The sequence below is a fragment of the Perca fluviatilis genome, chromosome 1, assembly GCF_010015445.1.
Source record: "Perca fluviatilis chromosome 1, GENO_Pfluv_1.0, whole genome shotgun sequence".
Lineage (NCBI taxonomy): Eukaryota > Metazoa > Chordata > Actinopteri > Perciformes > Percidae > Perca > Perca fluviatilis.
The window spans coordinates 30,879,777-30,903,047 of record NC_053112.1 but is presented as its reverse complement, the minus strand read 5'-3'; the positions used below and the strand labels follow the sequence as shown (position 1 = coordinate 30,903,047).

General features: G+C 38.6%; 1 protein-coding gene across 13 annotated transcripts in view; it reads right to left on the bottom strand.

The window, feature by feature from the left end:
* Positions 1–2,151: 2,151 nt before the first annotated feature.
* sh3gl2a (SH3 domain containing GRB2 like 2a, endophilin A1) overlaps positions 2,152–23,271 on the bottom strand; it is a 41,918-nt gene continuing 20,798 nt past the window's right edge. Inside the window, exons 1-13 of one of the 13 annotated variants that reach the window (XM_039805028.1) lie at positions 17,461–17,487; positions 13,590–13,658; positions 12,499–12,571; positions 10,857–11,000; positions 9,734–9,867; positions 9,458–9,616; positions 7,686–7,789; positions 7,378–7,496; positions 6,798–6,812; positions 6,626–6,637; positions 6,161–6,172; positions 4,804–4,815; positions 2,152–4,689 (exon numbers count right to left, since the gene is read on the bottom strand). In XM_039805028.1, coding sequence (XP_039660962.1) covers positions 4,493–4,689; positions 4,804–4,815; positions 6,161–6,172; positions 6,626–6,637; positions 6,798–6,812; positions 7,378–7,496; positions 7,686–7,789; positions 9,458–9,616; positions 9,734–9,867; positions 10,857–11,000; positions 12,499–12,571; positions 13,590–13,658; positions 17,461–17,472 — 1,062 coding nt within the window. In that variant the 5' untranslated portion in view covers positions 17,473–17,487 and the 3' untranslated portion in view covers positions 2,152–4,492. Of the gene's footprint in view, positions 4,696–4,803; positions 4,816–6,160; positions 6,173–6,625; positions 6,638–6,797; positions 6,813–7,377; positions 7,497–7,685; positions 7,790–9,457; positions 9,617–9,733; positions 9,868–10,856; positions 11,001–12,498; positions 12,572–13,589; positions 13,659–17,460; positions 17,488–23,271 lie in introns of those variants that run through there. The other 12 variants (XM_039804958.1, XM_039804968.1, XM_039804988.1 and 9 more) reach the window with 12 other exon arrangements.

Below are 23,271 nucleotides of genomic sequence, written 5' to 3'. Positions count from 1 at the left end.
ACATACTATACTATGACTTTTTTCGGATTTTTTTCAACATACTATACTATGACCTTTTCGACTTAATATACTGTGAACCTTTTGACATTCTATACTATGACTTTATTCCACATACTATACTATGAATACTTTTTTCTGACATAGTATATTAAGATTTTTTTTTTTTTTTACAATTAATACTATGACTTTTTTGGCATACTATACTATGACTTTTTCAGATTGTTTTCGACATACTATACCATGACTTTTTTTCAGACTTTTTTCAATATTACACTGACTTTTTGCCACATACAATACTATGACATTTTTTTCAACATATTATGCCCTAACTTTTTTTTCGGTATACTACACAATAACTTTTTTCTGACTTTTTCGACATACTATACTATGACTTTTTCTTGACTATTTTTGACATACTATACTATGACTTTTTCGACATATTATACTATGATTTTTTTGACATACTACACCAATATTACACCAAGACTTTTTGCAACATGCTGTACTATGACTTTCAACATACTATACTATGACTTTTTTTCAACATACTATAGTATGACTTTTGTTGACATATTATACTATGACTTTCAACATACTATAATATGACTTTTTCAGACGTTTTTCAACATACTATAATTAGAATTTTTGACATACTATACTATGACTTTTTCATGAGTTTTTTACGACATACTGTTCTATGACTTTTTGTATGACATTTATGACTTACTATATCATGATTTTTTTAATGACATGTTCATGATGTTTTAATGTTTTTACTATAGTATGACTTTTTAAGAACTTACATTACAGATTTTTTATGACTTTTCAAAACTATGACGTTTTTGTAAAATTTTTATGACATACTATACTATGACTTTTAATTACCTTTTCATGACATTCTATATTATGACTTATTCATAGCATTTTTAATGACACTGAAATCGGCAAACACCCGTAGTTATCTCAGTTTAAACCATGTGTATGCATGGTGTATGCAATTCTGTGTGAGGTACACACATTCTCACAGGACATGTTTTCTATATAAATACCAGTTTATAATGGGAAATAACATATGCATGGTTTTGCCATACCGTAATGGATATTTGTTAAGAGGGAGCTCCTACATGACCCCCCCTGAAACTCACCAAAGTTACTTTTATCAAAATTCAAAATGAATCGGTCAAATACTGTTTATGTAAGTACAACGTACATGTATATGTGGCATATATAGTAACCTTATAACAAAGAGTTCAAGTATGTGTGTGTGTGTGTGTGTGTGTGTGTGTTATAGGGAACAGGACTGTTTCTAGCTCTCATGTATTACTGATGTTACTCTTTTTTAATAAACCTTGCATTGGGTTAATCACTCAATTAATTACCTTGTGCTTTGTTCTGTTTAGTTGTGCCATCTTACAATCAATGTATAGTAAATGTAAGATAAAGTGTGTCACTGATGTAACCGGTTAGAACTTGAAGTGGCGATGAGGTCTTAAAATATATGGAAAGCGTCTTAAAAGGTATTAAATTTAACTTCAGGAATCCTGCATATACCCTGCTATATGATAATTAAAGATAATTCTTTATTTGTACAATACACATTGTACAAAGTTTGCCATTGTATATTCCAGCTTACACATGCATACATTTCATATCTTTTAGAACCTTTAAGATGCTTAAAGCTGTAGTCGTGACTTTGATAATGTTGCACTAACAAGATTATTAAGACATTTCAATTGTCGTGGAGGTACTAAAGATATTTTTTTGCCTGACCTATTTTTTTTGTTTGGATTCTTGCAAGAAGACATGAAAGAATCCACCATCTATTTTCTTTGCTGAGCCAAATCCTTCCATCTTCTCTATATTCTGAAAACAAGACCTTCCTCTTAAAGGAGGAAGAGATCCAAAAGACATGCATGTGTAAGATAGGATATACAATGCAAACTTTGTACATGTACTGTACAAATAAAGAATTATAGCAGGTGTATACAGGGATCCTCAAACTCAATTTAATACCCTTTAAGACATTTTTAAAGACCCTTTCAATATATCACAAGACCTCATCACCACTTTGAGTTCTAATCGGTTAAATCATCATTTTAGCTAAAATCTAGAGGTGTGTACATCTATGAACAAAACATTGTTGGGGCCATAAACATTTCTTTGTATTTATTTGAATAAATTACATTGACTTATCACATTTTTCTTTACATCAAGCATACAGTCGTAGAATCCAGTGCAAGAATAAACTGAAAACAAATAAAACAAAAACAATCCAAAGACAATCATGTGCAGCACAGATAATCCTTTCTTTCACATTGCTTTTGGATAATATACTGTATATATACATCTATACTGTATGTGTATACTTTTGTCACGGTTACAAAAATAAGATACGTTACTGTAGATGTGCAACTATACACACAAGGTGAAAACAAAAACACAGAAAAGCTGTACAGTCCTCACTGAGGGCAAAGATACACACGATTGTTAGAAAAACTGAAAGAAGAAAGGAATTGTTTCGCCTTTAAAAAATAAATCCATGATATTTGAACTGTATCTTTATTCTTCCCCAGCCAACAAACTATACTGTCTGCAAAATTGTGCTTCCCTTTAAAAAAACAACACTTCATATGGACCTTAGTTAATTTTGTATAATTTATTCTAATTCTACTGAATATAATAATTGGGCGACATCCATGTTTGTTTTAATGTAGAACACCGTCAGAGACAGTATATCTTAAATACCTCAGCATCAGAGGTCCTCTGCAAACCCATCCCTGTGCATAACACGTACTGTATGCAAACCCAAACCCCTCCCCCAAAGTACACGCACAACATTAATACAAGATGAGTGGGAAAATAGTGTTAACTGCTGCACAGATTTTTTTGCAGAAGGTAAATACATCGTTAACATCACAGAGCATAAAACCCCAGGAATAACGTGTGCACGACACCCAACTGCTTAGCGGACTAAAACATGTATTGTAAGAACGGAGTCTGGTTTGATTTCTAGGTTATCAGTACATAAATTAAAGAAGGGGAAAAAGTCCCACACAATACTGCATACAACCATATAGCTGGTGAGAGAAAATGAAACCTAAGTGTATAATCTTGCAATTTTTCTGAGGTCTAACATGACATCAAAAGGGTAAACCAGCAACATTATAGTCCATATTATGTTGGAGAAAAGGGTTTTTAGTGTAAATTGCATTATTCCAATGAATACATTTCCACCAAGACAAAAATAAATTATTTCTCATTCAGTTAGGCCATTTGTGCACTCCTGGCTATGTCTAGTTTCATCTTAATCACTGGTTTATAGACAGCTAAACTACAGAATACTAATCGGATTAGTAGGTTATGCAGCAAAAATAGCTACACCTTCAGCTGCAGAAAAAAAATGAGCAGTTAAGTCCTATAAGTTATTATATCACAATACATCAACCATTTTTCACACAAGCTGATGATAAAATACACGTCGGAGGATCGAAACTTATGCACCATAGTTTTCTTACATCACTTCAAACTGTTTAAACTTCACAACTTGTGTTTTTGAAAATCATGTCATCACTCCACTGGCTCAGATAGGTAATATCACATACTTTAGAATACAGTTTCACCCTTCCAGATTAAAATACCAAAGAACTAGAGATTGCAAAGCTTCACCCTATTGCGTTGAACATATTCACTGACACTGTGCTGTCTGGAAATAGTTGTTGACTCTGGTTTTTGCAGGTAACTTTGGTATCTAAATCACATAGGACCAATCATGCACACGTTAGGTAAAAAACAAAAATATGAAGGATAACCTTGGTTGTTAGTTATCAACTAGTATATTAACTAACTTTTGTCAATACTCTGAACAGTTAAAAGGTGAGGACATCCTTTGGACAGAACTTTGGACGCCGAGAGACAACTACCATTAAAAAAAAGAGGAATATTCAAAACAAAATCAGCTCAGCATATTTTTTAATAAGATAAAACAAACACTTGAAACCATGCTTGACCTATAGTCTCTAACAAACACAATTTTTTTCCCCATTATGTGAGAGAAAAGTTTACATTTCTATCTACTGTAGAGGTTTCCACAAAGTACAGTGAATGAGACAAAAGTGGGATTTTGCAAAGCTGCTCATAATAAACTTACAGAAGTTATGACGGACTGACAGCCAACTCAAACAGAGACAAAAGCCTGGACAGTAATGGATAAAATGGCTGTGGAAGCCTGAAGGTACCTCCTGGGATAAGGGGGAAGCAATGACATAAACGCAGATTTTTTTCTCTTTTAAAGTTTTTACGCTCAATTGGTGCATCAACTGGTCGTCAGTCTTCATTCGTTATTGTGTTGTTGCTGTGTTGCCTCCTTTTAATTGGAGTACAGGTGGTTGGTAGGGATGTTAAGGTAAAGGTTACCGGGGATACGGGGTGTTAGGGACTGGAGGCCAGGATCTGTTTTGCCACCGTTGCAGACACAGCTGGGAGTGGTGACGTCCTATTGGGGCAGCGGCACCAAGATTTCCACATAGTTGACGGGGAAGAAGCCGGAGGTGCCGTGCAGCATGCCCTCGTACCAGTTGTCATCAATCTTATTGGTCAGGGTGATGATATCGCCTTCCTTGAAGCCTAGCTCACCTTCATTCTCGGGGTCAAAATCGTACAGTGCACGACAGCAGGGCTGGTCCATCGGGGCTGGAGAAAAGAGTTGGAGAGATAGGAAGAGAGGAGTTAGATCAGAGGCTATAGGTAAGAGAGAAGATGCTGCATATAGATTAGAGACATAATAATTGCTTGTGAAAGGCTCACCTGGAGTCCTTGCTGAAAGAGGGAAAGCGAAGAGGGAGATGCAGAGGAGACAAAGCAGAAGAGACACAAAACATGAACATCAGTGACCAGAAACTAATCATGAGGAATACAATGATTAAAGGAATAGTTCTACATTTGAGAAATACACTCATTCTCTTTCTGGGGGAGAGGTAGATAAGAGGATTGATACAACTCCCTTATTGGTCTGTTAAGGCTACAGCATAAAGACCGGAAACAGGAGGAAACATGTCTCATATACTGTATGGGAGACGCAGGGAAGCAGCTGTGAGCAGCTCTATACCAGAGGTCGGGCGGTTAACCAGACATACATTTGCCAAACCAAACAGTCAGTCTTCATCCTTGAAGTCTTCTTCAAGTCTTAGTAATTTTCTTGTAAAACCAAAAATTATACTTTGAAAACTCTTTCGATAAAGCATAAAAGTTTGTTTTCCAGTGTTAAATGGACTCATTGTTGCCCCTTGTGGACATTGGGGGAAAAAAGCCACTACAACTGCGATTCTTACCAAATATCAAGTACCATGCGGTGGATGAGACAGTCCCGATCAGGGCTACGGGAAACAGCTAGCCTGGTTATATCTTGTTTGTTTAATGTGTGTATAAATAGCATGGCCACACGGAATTCTGCGGATGCAGAATTTTCCGTAAAGTTTTCTGCAGCTTTTAAACAAATTAAAAAAAATAAAACTCTGAATATTAACACATCTCCAACCCAAGCAGAGAAACAGTCTGCTAAATTTTGCAGATTTTCATCCTGGATCACTGCCGAACAACACAAGAAAAATCTGCAGATTCGGTTTGAGGTATATTACTATGTGTAAAAATAGTGTACAAAGGACCATTTTATGAGGAAAAGCTGAGACTACAGGAAGTTACTGCTCCCGACCATTGCAGCTCTGGTTTTATAGTGATAAAACCAACTAATTAGTGAGTTTTCAAGGTCCTGGTAGGTGGATTTTGTTACTGTTGGACAGAGCCAGGCTGTTACCCCGTTCACAGTTTTTATGCTAAGCTAACTGGCTGCTGCTTCATATTTTGCATCCAGACATGAGAGTTGTATCAATCCTCTTATCTAACTCAGAGCAAATAAGCTAATAAGCACATTTCCCAAAAATGTTGAATAATTTCTTTAACAATAAAGGAAAGATGAGCAATTTGATTAAACAATATAGGGACAAAAGAGAAACCAGGGGTTAGACAGAAACAGCACTGCAGACGAGCTGCACTGCGAACAAAAATGCAGACAAAAATACATTTCCACAAAAGTCAGTTTAAAAAGGATAAAATTGAGAGTTATAGAGAGAGATTTTGCATCTCTTCCCAAGTCACTCTTGCTCACCTGGAGATCTTGCTGCAAAGGGGAAAGCAGAAAACAGTGAAAAAAGAACAGAAGCGTTTAATAGCATTTTCAAGATGGATAAGTGATGAATAGATGGGGTAAGTACAGCAGGCAGAGTAATGAAAAGGTCGATAAACAAAACAAGAAGAAACACAAGTTGGGCAATACATTGGCAGAGAGGCAGACAGACAAAGAAAGAGGAGGATATGAATGCTCAGAAGATAGACAAGAGAACAAAACAGAAACAGCAAATGCTCGTCCGCTGGTAAGTTTTCATTGTTACTGTAGGTCGGGCATTCTTTGTACAGGGAGCGGACGGCACTTGTTTTTCTGCTGTTAATTTGTTTAATTTGAGTGCAACAGTTTTCCTATGACAAAGATACAAACAAAAAGAGAGATAGACCAATAAATGACAAAGTGATGGAAGAGATATTGTATCTCTCTGGGGATTCACTTTTGTCTCACCTGGGGACCTTGCTGCAAAGAGGGAAGAGGGAACAACACGAGGGGGGAGTGGGGGAAAGAAAGCAGTAGAAGTAGTTTTGAGTTTCAAGTGTAAATGCAAGGATGTTGTTGAAGAAATTAATAGGTGAGCACACAGATGGAGAAACTGACAGATAAGTTAGACCTGGCTCACCTGGAGACCTCGCCCCTGGAAGAATAAACAAAAATCATAAAGGGGGAAAGAGAAGAGCGCAGAGTTGTATTAATTAGTTCTGAATTGCTGAGTTACAGGTAGTAACTGAAATTTTGAGAACTGAAAGAAAGACACTGTAAATTCACAAATATCTGCCTTTTAGTTTAATAAATTAAAGCACTGCTTTTATTTTACTTTGACAAGATTTCTCATCTGCTATTCGAAGAGCACTTGAATGGTCTTCTTTAATGTGGAACTAATGTCTATCATATATGTAAATTGTGTTGTTGTGTATTCATGCGTTCGTTTATACTTACACCTATACGTTACTGTGCACGTCTCACTCACTCCATACAGTATGTTTCACATTAAAAGGCTTCTAAGCACTCAATCCTTTCTTTTTCCTGGAAGGCTTTTATTGTGAAACACCTGAAGGAAATGTTGCATTTCAAAAGTCGCACTAACTTTACCCTGCAATGCATTATAATACATTTACTGCGTTTATTTCTTTTCTTTTGGCCTTTACTTGTTAGTAAAAACCCAGGAGAATTAGGCTGAGCAAATGTACTCTGGCTCTCACCTGGAGAGCGAGCACCGTGGAGGCCTCCGTTGTGGTTCTCACTGATGGAGGAGAAATCCAGAGACGTACGTGGTTTAGGAGCGAACTCTTTCCTCGGTTTGACTGCAGTGTCCTTTATCCTGCAAAAACACAGAACCTGTTAATGCGCAAATAATAGAGATTAACATTAACCACAGTGTGTTTCTGTGGCAATGCTGCATTGGTAAATAACCGTTCATGACTGAAATTCTACACGTCATTGTAAGTACATCCAATAAGGTAGAGTAAAACAACAAAGAGGCTGTGAAACAGGAAATGTGAATACTAACCGTTCGTCGATCTTACTGGAGAGCTGGGTGAGGATCTCAGCAGCCCGGCTGTGGTACTCCACCTGAGCATGTACCAGTGCAGAGAGCTGGCTCACCTGTTCAATCTGTTAAAGACATATTGACACCATGACACCTGGTACACATCACCCATAACGATGATTTTTACTGAGACCTGGACTTAAATTCACTCAAACTCAGACGTCTAAAGTAAAAACAGTGGGCTCTTGATTTCCGTCAGGATCACACAGAAACAACAGCGAATGAATGGCAGGACTGTCAACAAACACAAACAGGATTGGGATTGACAGTCAATTCATCAGCAGGACGAAACTATTTCCCTGCAAGGTCCATTTGCAGCTGTTCTAGAGCTTTATCTGCTGAGGAAGATTGTGCAATATGATAGAAAGCTCCAGAACAGCTACTCATGGACCTTGAGACTGTTTTGCCCACATACAGGATCAACTAATATTCCTGATGATGTTATAACTGCATTAATTGATTGATTTGGGGCAGAAAAACTTCACAACAACCTGAAAAACAATGACTCGCTTTATAAAGTTGTTAGGACAAAATTGCCTATTGCTTTGTAGACACAGAGACATTAGCATTCAATGGAGTTGTATTTAATAATATTAGCTATTTGTGGAGCTTCAATGTATTATTTCTACATGTTTGTCCATTGTAGAGTAAATAGGGGCTTCTAGTAAAAAGATGAACCCCTTAAAGTGATGGTTCGGAGTAATTTACCCTAGGGTCCTTTGCACCATGACCTCGAGCCAAACACCCCCCCGGAAGCTTTTTTCACCTGGGTCTAACATTGGGAGAGTTAGCTAGAGTAGCGTTATCAGCTGAATAGCTTAGCGCAGGGGCTAATGGACCCACGTTTGTATCTTGTAAGTTACCCCACTAATAATGCCCGAAATGATACCAAACGTCTACAAGTAGTACAAATAGGTTATGCTCTCATAAAACGATGGATTAGAAAGTTTGTAAGTACACCAGAAGTTTATGAACACTTGCCTGCTCTCTTCAGCTCTCTGTTGCTGCTGCTGCTGCTACCTGCAGTTAGACGAGTGCTTAGGGCCGTCTACAAATTACTACACCGAAAAGAGATACAACAAAAATATTTATTAATTTAATGATTAAATAAGGTAATATCTCCAAACTTACCTCAATTATCACTTGTCTCCTGCTAGTTATACTACAGCACTTACTTTAAATTTTTTTAAATTAATAAATATTTTTGTTGTATCTCTTTTCGGTGTTGTAATTTGTAGACGGCCCTAAGCACTCATCGTACAGCAGCAACAACAACAGCAGAGAGCAGAAGCAAGCAGGCAAGTGTTATTTACATAAACTTCTGGTGTACTTACAAACTTTCCAATCCATCGTTTTATGAGTGCATAACCTATTTGTACTACTTGCAGAGCGTTGTATCATTTCGGCATTATTAGTAGGGTATCTACGAAACGTAGCGTCGTGTCCACCCCTGGCAGCTATTCAGCTGATAACACTACTCTACGCTAACTCTCCCAATGTTCGCCCGAGTGAAAAAGCTTCTGGAGTGTTTGGCTCGGGGTCATGGCAAAGAACCCTAGAATCGTGAATAATCGAACCATCACTTTAATTATCATGGTTTGAGGAGAACAAACGAGCAATGGGAATGGTTGTGGTAGCTAGTCACATCAACAGCAGAAGGTATAAGACAGTGCAGTAAACTGAATGGGTTGACAGATTCAACAAAAACAAATGGTAGGTAAAATAATCCTTACATCACTCTCCAACAGGTTGAACATGCTCAGCTCAGCAATCTCCTTGGAGTCATCAAATTTCTCTAGTGCCTGTTTCAGATCGTCTTCTTGCACTTTTCCCTGACGTTTCTTCTTATAATCAAAGTCCAGACGACGACCCTCCATTTTCTTCAGGTGATGCTGCAAAAGAAGGAAAGCAAGAAAGTAAAGCTGAATCTTTGACCAAGACGTGACTTAGATTATTAGTTGTTGTTGTTTTTCTTTTCCCGGTGGTGCATTAAAGTTCTGCACTCGTACCTGAATCTCCTTCAGATCTTTTTCATAGAGGTTCTGCAGTGGATCAATGAAATTCTGCTTGACCTCCATGTCCAGAGCATCTTTAACCTCTCCAAGCTCACGCATGGCTTCCCCAGCATCAATCAGAGCAAGGCCTGGAGAAAAAAAAAAATAAAAAAAATAAAATAAAAAAGACACATTTAGACACCAAAAAAAAAAAACAACAACACATGAATAGCACACATTTATAATATTTCAGTTTTTGCCCTTATTCTGAAAAAGATGATATTCTGACTAAGCTGTTTACATGGCTAATGAAAGTGAATATTCCACTCATATTCCCGTTTACACGCAATGTTAGCCGTGCAAAATACGATATTTTCAAAGTTTACCAGCGGTGGCGGACATGTTGGACCTCTTTCATTCCTTCAAACAGCTTCGTGAAAAGGTCGGCGTAGCGATGTGTGCGCATATCCAAAAACCTGTTGATATCCAAGTCTTAATCAGTCATAATGTTTAAAAGTAGCTGTGTTTTTCTCCTTCTTAAATCGGGTCTGCAGCCTTGCAAACTGTTGGCTGGTTGGTTTGTTTACAGCAACCATAGCAACGCACAGAGCTGACCATAAACCTGTGGTAAAACCTCTTAATACATCCATGGGTAAAACCCCTGATTGAGACGCATATTCCGAATGCACTGTATACATATCCAAAGAATGCCTCTAAAACCCGAATAATCCCACGTCTCAATCGAAAAAAAAAAAGCCTTTTTCGGAATATCCAACCGGAATATGCTTTTTACATCACCTGTATCAAATTTGGATTACTGTGATATTCGGAATAATAGTTATAGATACAGATAGATATATAGATATTGGTGTGCATGTAAACGTACTCACTGTATATTGTAAAAGGGTTTAATCTGCAGTAACTCTCTCATTAGAATCAAGTATATCTCTTTAAACAACATTTTAATGTCTACACTTGTGAACTAAATAACTTCAGGCAACTTGTCTGAAAAAATGTATCATCACATTGTTACTGTGTCCTTGAGGGAATAAAATGATGCCGCTTGATTCTTGTGAAGCATTTAATATATAAAAAAGTGTTCTCTTTCTGCGAGGAGCTTTAATGGGCTGCAGCTCACCAAAGTTAGACTCCTCTCCGAGCTCCCTGCCAAACCTCTGCATGGACTCTCCCAGGATGGCCTCGGTCTGCGTGTAGCCCGGTCCCTTCTCCTGTCCCCGCATACGTGACATGGAGTTCATCATGCTCATCTTGGCTCTGGTGGCTGTGAAGGCAAGGCAAATCAAACACTAAATGTTGGGCGGGCTATGTTTTAAAACAATGCCTGAAGCACCAAATTGATGCTTGATTATATTTTGCGGTTTCCAGATGATTTGGAGGTTATTTTTTCTGCCAGTGCAGTGGCAACATTTTCCTCTGAAATCCCCATCTCACTGAGCCTTTTCCCACTGCCTCAAGATTTCCCACTTTGTAAAAAGACAGAAATGCTGCTCTGTTTAATTACCACAAAGCAAAAGTATGATGTGATCGATCAGATTAGTTAATTACACCTGATGAGCTGAATTAGACAGATCCTGAAATATCTCGTCTTGCGTTTAATCTAGCAATTAGTTTACAGTCAGAACAGTCAGTTATATAATATATCTCATAAAAATTTAATACATTTCTACTGATGCTAGCAAAGGCACTCTTTATTTCAAAAGGGGTAAACCCTGTTACTAGTGTGAGGTAAACATTTTGTCAAGGTTAGAGACAAGAATTAGATTGAAAACTAAAATGGGCAAAGGGATGTGCATTTACAGGACCATTCAATTATGCAAATTATTACAATAAAATACTAATACAGTGGTTGTATTGTTTGAATGTGGGATTTATTGTTGCATTGTAAGTAGAATTACCACCTCACAGCTGTGTCAACCAATCAAGTTGTGATTTACATCCATGTCTGTTCAGACTTACATAACATACTGTATGTAGTGAAGATTTTGAAGGAATTTAATAAAAAGCATTAAGGGTAGTTTTTTGGGAAAACATGGATGCTTCACACACACGTCTTCAACCCTGCAGCACAGAAGATCTATACATTCACCACAGTTTTAAGATCATGGTCACAAATTCAGTATCTGACCAAACGTCTCCCCTTCTGTCCCTGAGTTATGGCGTTGAATAATGGCCTGAGAAGCAGTTTTGGATGTAAACTGTCATCACTTCATTATTTTATCCTCTTAGACATTTGTGTGAGAGGTTTGTCTTAATTAGCATAGGAATTCTTGAGAAGACGAAACATGGATGCTTCACACACATCTTCAACCCGGCAGCACAGAAGATCAGAAGATTTAAGCTAAAAACATGTTTTGTGAGATCACAGTGACCTTTACCTTTGACCTCCAAAATCTAAATCAGTTCATCCTTGAGTCCAAGTGGACATTTTTGTCAAATTAAAAGAAATTCCCTTCAGGGGTTTCTGACATATCGCGTTCACAAGAATGGGACAGACGGACAACCGGAAAACATAATGCCTCCGGCCACAGCTATCGCCCACAAAGGCATTATAATATAGAGTATGTGTATGAATAGGTGTACAGTATGTATATGTGACCACGTATATATAATGTGTGTAAGTGCATAAATGCTTTCATAGCATATTTCTGAAAATGTTTTTCTTTAATACATTTTAAAAATATTGACATTTGGGAGACAGCCTTTAGTCTGAAAGTAAACAATACATCATATTATCATCTTGCACCGCTGGTTTATGTCACCTGGGTTTGGCTGCAGATACTCAGTAGTCTTGGTCATGATGTCCAGCACTGCCCGAGAGGTGACGTCCATCTTCTGTAAACCACAACGTAAAATAACATGTAGAGGGAGACCGAAGGTGCAGAAATAACAGTTAAGAAATTATGTGGATGGAAACGAAAATAAGTAATGGCTGAAAGATTGTGGGAGAGGATAAGAGAAATACAACAGCATTAAAATAATGTATGCATCTAATAGTGAGAGAAAAAAAACAAGATAAAAGAAAGGGTTGCTTTGTTCTGCAGGATGGTGAGAGAGAGACGTGCAGAGCCGAGAGCTGGCCATGATGTTCTTGTTAAGTGCAATGACACCTGCCAGCTCCCAGCAGCTCTGCAACGCTCAGCCTCTGCACACAGGAACTAACATATTAACACACAGGATCACATGTGAACACACACACATGTGGTGATGCTCAAAATACATAAGCACTCACAGGTACACACACACACACACACACACACACACACACACACACACACACACACACACACACACACACACACACACACACACACACACACACACAACACACACACACACACACACACACACACACACACACACACACACACACACACACACACACACACACACACACACACACACACACACACATTTATTATTGCTCACATATTGAATGTTATTCAGGGCACCAATGTTTTCATGGAGGTATGAGCACACACACACAAACACACACAAAAACACGCACACGCAGCATCCGGTCCGGCACTGCCAGACTCAGGGACAGCTTCATCCCACAGGCCATCAGACTTTTGAATTGTTGAACTCTGAGCGCATGTCACTTTCACTTCCCCATTAAAAGCCAGGGTCACAACATGTTGAAAAAAATGTTTATATCCACTGGAAATGCTGAGAGAAATATTCCCCTCGATATTTCTCTCAATATTTCTGGTGGACCTTTGTAATTTTTGATCTACTAATAACTTTCGAGCAGTTTTCCAACATAACAGCAGAAATGGCTGGTGTGATATTTATAATGTCTGTTTGGATCCAACAACATTGTGATTTTGATATTGAAAGAGTTCAGTCTTGCCTTTTCCATTTCAGTGAAGTCCACATCAAGCTTCGTTCCTTCTGCACCTCCAACTTTCTCGCTCACTTTCTGCAAACAAAATAAAAACATGGTTAGGTTTAAAGCTTGTATCAGCATGACAAAACAATGGCGCATTATGCAAATATGAAAATCTGAAATGCTGCAAACTCCATGAAATGAACATTTCTACAATGCACAATAGTGAAATGAAGTTGATAATTGAAAGTTTGTTTGAGGGAACTTCTTCAAAAGTATTGCACATGGATACTCTGCCTACAACAAACTAAGGAGATCTTACAGATTAAAAATTGTGCAATTCCTTTCTCTGACTTGTTTGATAGGATATCTTTATATCTGTAGTCTGGCTCATGAGCTAATAAAGAACTAGTCAGATGTTGTTTTATAGTAAATTACACGGTGGGTGATTTAAAAATTAGAGAGTGGTTTGCCCTGTCAGCATGTGCAGTGAGAACCAGCCGGTGTCTGCAACATCAGGATTACAGCAGCTCTATTAAGAGAATGTCAAACAACAAACCGTTTATCTGCATGTACTCTGCCCAGGCATTACAACTTTTAAAATGCAGGTTTTAATTGCTGATTGATTGGCAGTAGTGGAGACAAAAGCCTGACGTCACGTCGATTCATTTTGAAAGGGCAATGGGCAATGAGGAAACACAAACCCTCATGTCATCTCACTCACTTTTTGTAAAATAAACATAACTGCGCGTAGCACAAATATGTTTTCAATTCTTTCTCATCCTGATAATAATCTTATAACCCCTTAATTAGGTACCTGAGGGCCCCAATCCCTAAATTTGTGTGAGAATATTTGCAAAAACAACACAGTTTGCAGCTTACATAGGCACACATATTTGTACCTAGATATTTTTTTATGTACATACACTACTCTAACTCAGTCTCGACTTTAGACAACAGTTCCAGGCTTGCAGCAGTAGAGAGGAAGAGATAAAGTATGGGCAGCATCCACAAGCTGAAAGCGTTGGCCCTTATAGCTCCAGACATGGCACAGATCCACATGCACAGCCATAAACACAGAAATAACTTCTTTAGGCTCCCGTCCCTTCTCTCCCTCCCTCCCTCCCTCCATCCCTCCCTCTCTCTCTCTCTCGCAGTCTCTGTCAGCTCATAATATTTTCAGCTATGTCACCATAAAGCTCCAGTCTGTGATGTAACCAGATGGCTTGAGGGGGCAACAATTTGACACGACGACGCTAGACAAGGCCCTCAGAGGATAGACTGAGGGAAGAGGAAAAAGCTTCTAGGGAACATAACGACGCGTGACTAAAAAACCATGAAAGTTAAAGTCAGTGGATAAATTCTTTCCTTGAGTAAAAGACTGAAAAATCACACTATACATTTACTTCTTTTTATATATTTTTTCTTTTCTTGGGACTGAATTATCGTCTCATTTCAAAGAAAATTTAAAAGATCCTGAAATAGGGAAGTAGATGCAATTAAGTAAGTAAAAGTGAGGGGTTAAAATGTAAGAGGGGTGACCTGTGACTGACAGAACAGGGGGGGGGAGGGGGTGGTTATACGACTAAGCCTGTGACAGCAGTTTATGCAGTGTAAGACTTTATTCAGGACTGGCGTCATCTTAGCAAAAGTGTCCTCTGATCCCACTTGTGAAACAGCTCAAAATTCTGACAGCAATGCAAAATTCTGACAGTATTGCAGCACACACACACACACACACACACACACACACACACACACACACACACACACACACACACACACACACACACACACACACACACACACACACACACACACACACACACACACACACACACACACACACACACACACACACACACACACACACACACACACACACACACACACACACACACACACACACACACACAGCGAGCCTGTCATTAGCTGTACATCACTACAATGTCTTCAAATCCTCCTTGAGCTGGTTCCCATGGAGACAGGTACTTGCTTGTGCCTGGCTTATCAGGTACAGTGTGTATGTCTCAGCATCGGTAACTCCCTGTTATTGCTCTCATTGTTTGTGTCCTTTTTTTCTGTCACACCTGACGATCAGAGACAAACAAGCCTCATGATGGCAACATCACTATCGCTTGGAAGACGACGACAAACCGAGCTGTAAAAGACGGGAGGTGTACATGTCAAATGTATGGCTGTGAAATAGCATAGTGTTCTCTACTCCCAATGTCTGACATGGTCTATGTTTATATATGTATGCGTGCGTGCGTGCGTGCACCTGGGATACAATGTGACTGAGTCACATGTAATGTCTACTGGTTTCAGATGTATACCTTAAGTGAATATACAAAAAGATAGCCTCCTTTTAGATAGAAACTGGTATTTATATAAAAAACTGAGGCAAATATGTTTTACACCAGACACACCCATGCTTTAATGAGTCATCTAAGCGGAGATACATTTATGTTTTAGTCTGTGTCAGCTGATAGTGTGTGTAGTTAGCCTGATGATTGGGTAAGGACTGACGTATACACATGAGGGGTATGGTGGTGTTGATCTGACTTAACCCAGCGCACTGGCGGGTGGAAGACATTGGATTTATTCAGGAGATGGTTTCAAGAAGGAGCAGAATGCAGCAGGCTACGGCGCTAAACCACACGCTTCCACACGCACTATTGAAGAAAAATACGCTGAAAGATTATTCTTGTTTTCCCACAACACAACTTTTGTAAATACACCTTTTAAAACCTGAACTACAACAACGAAGAGCGGGCTCAACCTGGAGCGGAGGTCACTCCCAACGGCGTGGTCACCGAAGCAAGCAGGTCCGGCTCCAAGGAGCGAATTGAAACAGCGGCTGTGTGAGTCAGTTTAACACCGTACAACCCCTATTAGGTAGAAAAGTATACACTCCAGGGCAAGCACAGGTCTCATTTTCACGTTAAATGCATCACACAGGGAGAGGAGACCACTACTATAACGTTACGAGCTAGGTTAGCCTTTAGTTGTGGTGTTCTTTTGTTCTACAAGCCCAGTTTAGCTTAGCCCTGTAACATTCATGTATTGACAAAGATAACATCAAAGATGTTCCTTTGGTGCTCTAATAATTTTTTTATAATATGTAGCAGTGTGTAGCAGTCACTATTTTGGTCCTATTAGAGGATATTACCAATTATTCTTTCTCTTCAGAGAGAATTATTCATTCATGTTTCACACCAGGTTGAACAGACTTGTGTGCAAAAACAGCTTCAAGGCTTTCAGCTGGCATACTGTAGTATCCACATGCAGGATTTGAAGACACAAACTGTTGCAATAATTGTTAATGTGAGGGTATAAATGATTTTTTATGAATTTGTACTATACTAATAGCATATACTGTGTACAAATTAGGACTGCAACTAACAATCATTATGCTGTCAATTAATCTTAATTAATTTTTTTTTTTTCAATTAAATAAATTGAATCCATAATATAGTAAAATTGTGAAAAATGCCCTGGTCATAAACCAAATGACATGTTTTATCTGACCAACAGTCCAGAACCCAAAGATATTCAGTTTATGATCACATAAAACAAATAAATGCAACAAATTCTCATTCTTAAGAAGCTGGAACTGGGGAGTGTTTGATATTTTTGTTTGAAAAAAACGAATAATTGAATATCATAATAGCTGCAATCAAATTTCCTATCAATCAGCATATCAATTAAGGCTGTGCTAGGCAATTTGTTTTTGGTGTCATTAGGAAAAATAATCCTTCAGCATATTGTTTTAAGCCCAATTCAAGCACTGATTTACACATCTGATCCCGGATAGAAGAGAGCACCAGCAGTACTTCTGAGGACGGATACTAAACACACAGTATGGGAATTGGAGTGTAGCAGAAAGACTCACCTCAGTCAGCATTCAAAGTTCTAAATCCAGCCATAGCTTATTTGTTTGTATGTGCCTGTGTGTGTCCCACATCTATGATTCCTTGGAGATAGAGAAAGTCGAGGGAGTCAGTCAGTCGGTTATTTCTTAAACTAAATGGATTAAAAAAAAAAAAAACACTCAGTCGAGCGGTGCCTGTGGGGACATGCGTGTAGCTTGGCAGGGGAAGAGCAACTGAATGAATAAAAATGAGCTGTTGGTGGCTGTTTGGAGTATGTGGAACAGTGCTGCTGTGCACGCTGCTGCCCAAGGCTGCTGTCAACGCATGTTCAACCCCCAGACACTTGCAAAGTAGAGAGCATAGACAGAGCCGGCGTTGTGCTTTCATGGCTGCAAGCTGAAGAGACAGCAATTAAGTACAGTGACGAAGGGAGACGCATGCCAGGATGAACGTACACACACTCAGAGACACTAAGGACTAAGGCCAACAATCTCGCCTAACGCCCAAGAAACCAGCGATCTAAAACATCTTAGGGAAGCAGCAAAATTACTGTGCTTTCACATGTAATGGATCTCTTTTTGTCACCATCATTTTGTCCCTCACTCAACAACCTCACCCTTTTCTTCCTCCACCCATCACTCTCTCTTAGCCTCTTCCTCCCTGCAGGGAAAGGACATGACAAGGTGAACTGTGCAGCAGTAGCAGCAGTGTGAAGTGAACCTTACAGAGATGAGTAAAATGCACAGTTGGCTGCTGGGAAATAACAGCAGTGGCGTAGAGGATATGTAACTTGGGACGTCACAGGCTGCGATGTCACAGGCTGTGACGTCACATAGAAAGCACTCGTAGTAGTGAAGGCTGCCGGGCGTGGTGCAGATAAATGCGAGTGATTGCACATGCAGCTGAGTCGTGAGGCTTCTAGACAAAGAGGCAATGCAGGGATGAGATTTAACTGCAGAGCTAGGGCCCAGTTATTCCTAATACTGTACGTTGCAGCCATTGTATTTTAATATAAAGACATAAAATATACTCTGCTTTGACTAATAGTTTGTGCCTTTGTTAAACATTTATATAATCTAGAATCTATAAATATGCAAACACGGTTTCTTTTCAAAATGTAACTATTCGACACAAGATGTCTCCTACTTCACTGTCCATTCTCAGTATACTGTATGTGTACTGGAGGTTTTGAGTTTTAAAAAATAAAATAAAATAAAATAAAAAAATCACACTTATGTAAGCTAGGAATGAAACTATGACTGGCTTCCAAACAAGTTCGTCCACGTGTTAAACTCAGATTTAAGGTGAGCACAAGAAACTTTGGTCCTTCAGAAGATAAATGTGAAAACACAATTCTAGTGTCAAACTCTGCACAAACACTATTCTGCACAGTGAAGATCAAAAATCCAAGTGAAGTGACAATAAGCAAAAAAAACATTTTTGACAGGAGGGGAACTTTAAATGAAATGGATATGTGCAGGGAGGAAGTAAACAAAGTCCTCCCTGGTACAAAAAAAAACAAAACAAATCTCAAATTCAATCAAGTGTCAGCGGGACAAGATGGAACAAACATGAATATAAACAGTAATGTAAACAGGACTAATGCTAGGACCTCTGTGAGGCTGTACTTAGGCACAGCAGTGAGCTAAATGCTAAAATCAGCATCACAATGACAATGCTGACATTGTTATGTTTAGCAGGTGTTATGTTTACCATGTTCCAGATCTTAGGTTAGAATGTTAACATTTGATAATGATGGGAAATGTCATTAGTTTTCCAGGTATTCGGTCATGATGGCGCTGAATGAAATGTCAATAATGAAATCAATTATTCCTGAGCGGAGCATTAATGCCTATACAAACTTTCCTCACAATCCATTTAACAAAAGGTTGAGACTTTTCACTTGACCATGAATGTCTGTACAGATTTCCATCGTAATGCATTCAGTGAAACTAAGATATTTCCATCTGGACCAAAGCGGTGGACCAACCATTATAAACACTAAGCCGACAAGACAAACGAGGTCTGGGCAAAAATAAAAAGAAGAAAAAAAAAGGAAACGTATAACTACAACACTAACTACACAACAGAAAGCCGTCAGGTCTACTTCACAATGTATATCACCTTATTTTATATTTTATTGTTATATTTTATTCCTTATTTTAATTTGCACTACTTTGTGTTGGATTCTCACATTGTTGTTACTTGTGTCCTTTTCTTTCTGAAACCCAAGACTTTTATTAGCCATGACTGCTTCCCTGTAAATGCTTAGCACATTATAAATAAAGACCTTGAACCTTGAACATGGAGCTTTAAATCTCTCTCCACACTCTCCATTTCTCTTTCCAACTGGCATCCATGTAAACCAAATCAGATTAAATACGCTAAATGTGGAGAGGAAAATAGCCCAGAGATCTTGCCAAAGGCTGCAGGGCATCCTCCCCTGCCTGTTCGCCCCAAAATCTCTTGCCTCATCACGTGGGCCAGACAGCAGAGTGTGTCCTGACATGCTCTCCCAGTGGATCTTAAGAGTACATCAGCATTGGTTACAAAACTAGGTGTGGTAAAGCTGAAAACCAGCTTGATGTAACAGGTCAACTTAAAGTGTATTTACTGCAGAGAGGGATTCTATATTCACAACCCCCAAACCTCTTGAATCATGACTGATCTAAAGGAGATGAATGCTGAAGCCAGGTGACTGATGTAAGGAAGATAAGGGAGATTTAATGGACAAACAGATTAACAGCATTAATACTCTCTGGTTGAATGAGTAGTGCAACATTTTGGGAAATAATTTGCTTTCTTGACGAGAGTTAGATGAGAAGATTTATACGATTTTCATGTCTGTCAGTTAAATATGAAGCTATCGCAAGCAGCTGATTAGCTTAGTTTAGCACAAAGACTGGAAACTGAGGGAAACAGCTAGCCTGCTGTCCTAAAGTGACAAAATACACCGACCAGCACCCACTAAACTCGCTTATTAACAGGTAACATCTTGTTTGTTTAATCTGCACAAAAAACAAAGTGTAAAAGAGGTGCTGGTATATGGTGTGTGTGTGTGTGTGTGTGTGTGTGTGTGTGTGTGTGTGTGTAGGCCTATGTCCCAAAATGTCAACCTATTCCTTAAGAGAGAAGTTTTTTTTTTTTTTTTTAAATAGCCAATTTGAAGAATGCCTTGCTTCAGACTTCTAGGGTTTCATCCAGCACTGATAGATGTTGTAATTTCTCCTTCTGTCCCCAAAATAACAAACCATTACCAGCTATCGGATCCCACTCTGTTATATTGAATCAGCAGCGAGAATTCACATGCAGGCAGACAGGATTTCTCTTTCTATAAAGAGAACTGCCCAAACAGTTTAATGGAAACACTCCTGGCAAACACTACAGCAGGAGAGTTTAAACAGCAGGGTTTTACACCTGTGTAAGACACCTGGAGTTAATACTATTAAATGGCTGAGGAGGAAACCGACCAGAGACACTCTGACACATGAAGTGTCTGCTGGTGCTTTTAAAGCGAAAGCCAGGATTAGATTACAGAGTGTGATCAATACTACAACATCTTATTTCGACATGCACATACAAGCCAGGGGTTATGATGTTGGCCTACTTTGTCTCATGTTTCTACATTTGCTTTTGTGTTTTTCTAAAGTATACATACGTTTATGGATTAAATGATCCATCTTAACAAAAACTCTAAGAGAGATCAACTCTTCAATTGAATGCTTAATATTTTTGCATTTTTTATCATCATCACTTCTTAACTCTGAAAGGCAGTTTAAACAGTTGTTACATCCTGTTTTATTCTGGTATTTCCGGTCCACAGCTTCAGATGGATCATCTGATTAGCAGGGAATTGTGCTTGTGTGTGGGCTGAACCTACATGTATAAAGACTAGCCATTTGTTCAGGACTCTATCTCCACTCTTCAAATAAACATTATGCAGTAAACTTTCACCCTGGTGTTGTGTCCATTATTTAATATTGTCGTACAGTATATACAGCCGTAAAATAATAGTCAATCTATTTCGCTTTACTTAGTACATTTCTAACAGTTTTTTACTTCAGGCTTGAAAGAAAAAGATGGGCTGTGTTTCTTATTTGCATGCCAAATATACAATTGCTGTGTTTTGGAAAATCCCACTAAAACCATACGTCATTACTGTGTCAGTGGTTAAAAGTACCTTCTAGCTCAATGCTGGTAGAAAAAGTTACATTTGTAATAAAAGGCGAAAACCAACCACTTTGAAAAGATGTCCGGTTCATTTAGGGGCTTCCTGAACAATAATCTCATGGCAGAGGTCCGTTCCAGAAAGCAGGTTTAGTGAAAACTCTGAGTTGGTTAACCCTGAGATGAGGGAAACTGAGTTTTCGGTTTCAGAAAGAGAGGTAACTTAAACTTGGAGTCAGTTACTATGGTAACTGAGCCTGTGAACCTAACCTGGTCGGGAGCAGGTTTTCTTCAAGAAACCTCGAGTTTCTCTCATTGTCCTCCCTCTCAGAGGGGGAATTCATTCATTTCCTCATTCATTCAGTCTGTATCAGGCGCATTTTAATGCAGTTTGTTATCCGCATGAATAAAAAGAATAAAACATTTTTTTCTCAAACATGTCATGTCCTTAAATTGTTGACGATCCCGTTGATGAAAAAGCTGTATTAATTCACAGAGAGTTTACGTGGGCTATGAGTCCCGACTATAGATGTATTTTCATTTCCACATAACCGATTTGAGAGGTATTTTTTTCATCACAGTCCATCAGATATGTAGAAACCTTATCCGTTCTCATATCACTAACATAGTGTAGCGGATCATACTTTAATAGTAAAATGCTGTATGCAGAGCCGTCAGAAAAGTGTGACTTGCTCTGAAACGTTTTTTGTAGGCCTATTTGTTCCCTGGACACAAACCAGTGAGAGCCATTAAAAAGAAATAAATGATTATACATTATAGTTCTGTTAAAGATCATGGTGCTGCAGCCTCAGAATGGGATTAGTATAGTTTACTTTATCGCCCGCAGGATTGCACCTGAATGAAATTATAGGTAATACAATTCCAGTTTTCACCAGTAATATTATAAGTTTACTGTGATTAAATATGAAATTAATACACTGTTAATTCTTACGCATTGACTTGAACAGCAGTTTTGTCCTAGACCAATTCTCTCTCTTTTGCAGCATCAGCCGCTGTCTTGCTTTTTTAATGAAATACATGTTCAAACTCACCGTTTGTGCACATGAGTATTTCCGCCGACCCGTTTGTTTGTGGTTGTTACCATGATGAATCGTAGAATCATGGCTCCATTCATACTGCCTTTTGTGCACGTGCGTAACACTGAGTGAACATACTCCGAGTTGATTGAACCAACTCATATCAGCTGTTCTGGAACCGAAAACTCAGAGTTTCCCATCTCAGGGTAAATCAACTCAGACATCAGGGTTAGACTCAGAGTTTGTTAAACCTCCTTCCTGGAACGGACCCCAGATTCCCCAACAGAAGAACTTGTTTGTTTGTTTACAAAGCATAGACGTCAGTATTACTGGGCAAACAACTGTGCACCTTTGAATGTACTCCCTCTTTGTTTTCTATTTATTTATTTATATTTGGCTAAAAAGAGAATAACAAAATAATTTAGCTGATACTGTTTATTAAAACATGATGACTTGCACATTAACATGGTTTTGTATGTCCATGATGTATGCATTAATGCAAAGGTGCATCCATAAGTCACCTACTGAGACACATACAGTATGTACTAATACTGTAATAAGTGTTTTTTCAATAATTTATTTACTGCTGTGCATATTATCAGCCTGTGCATCTTTGTGCAGGCCTTT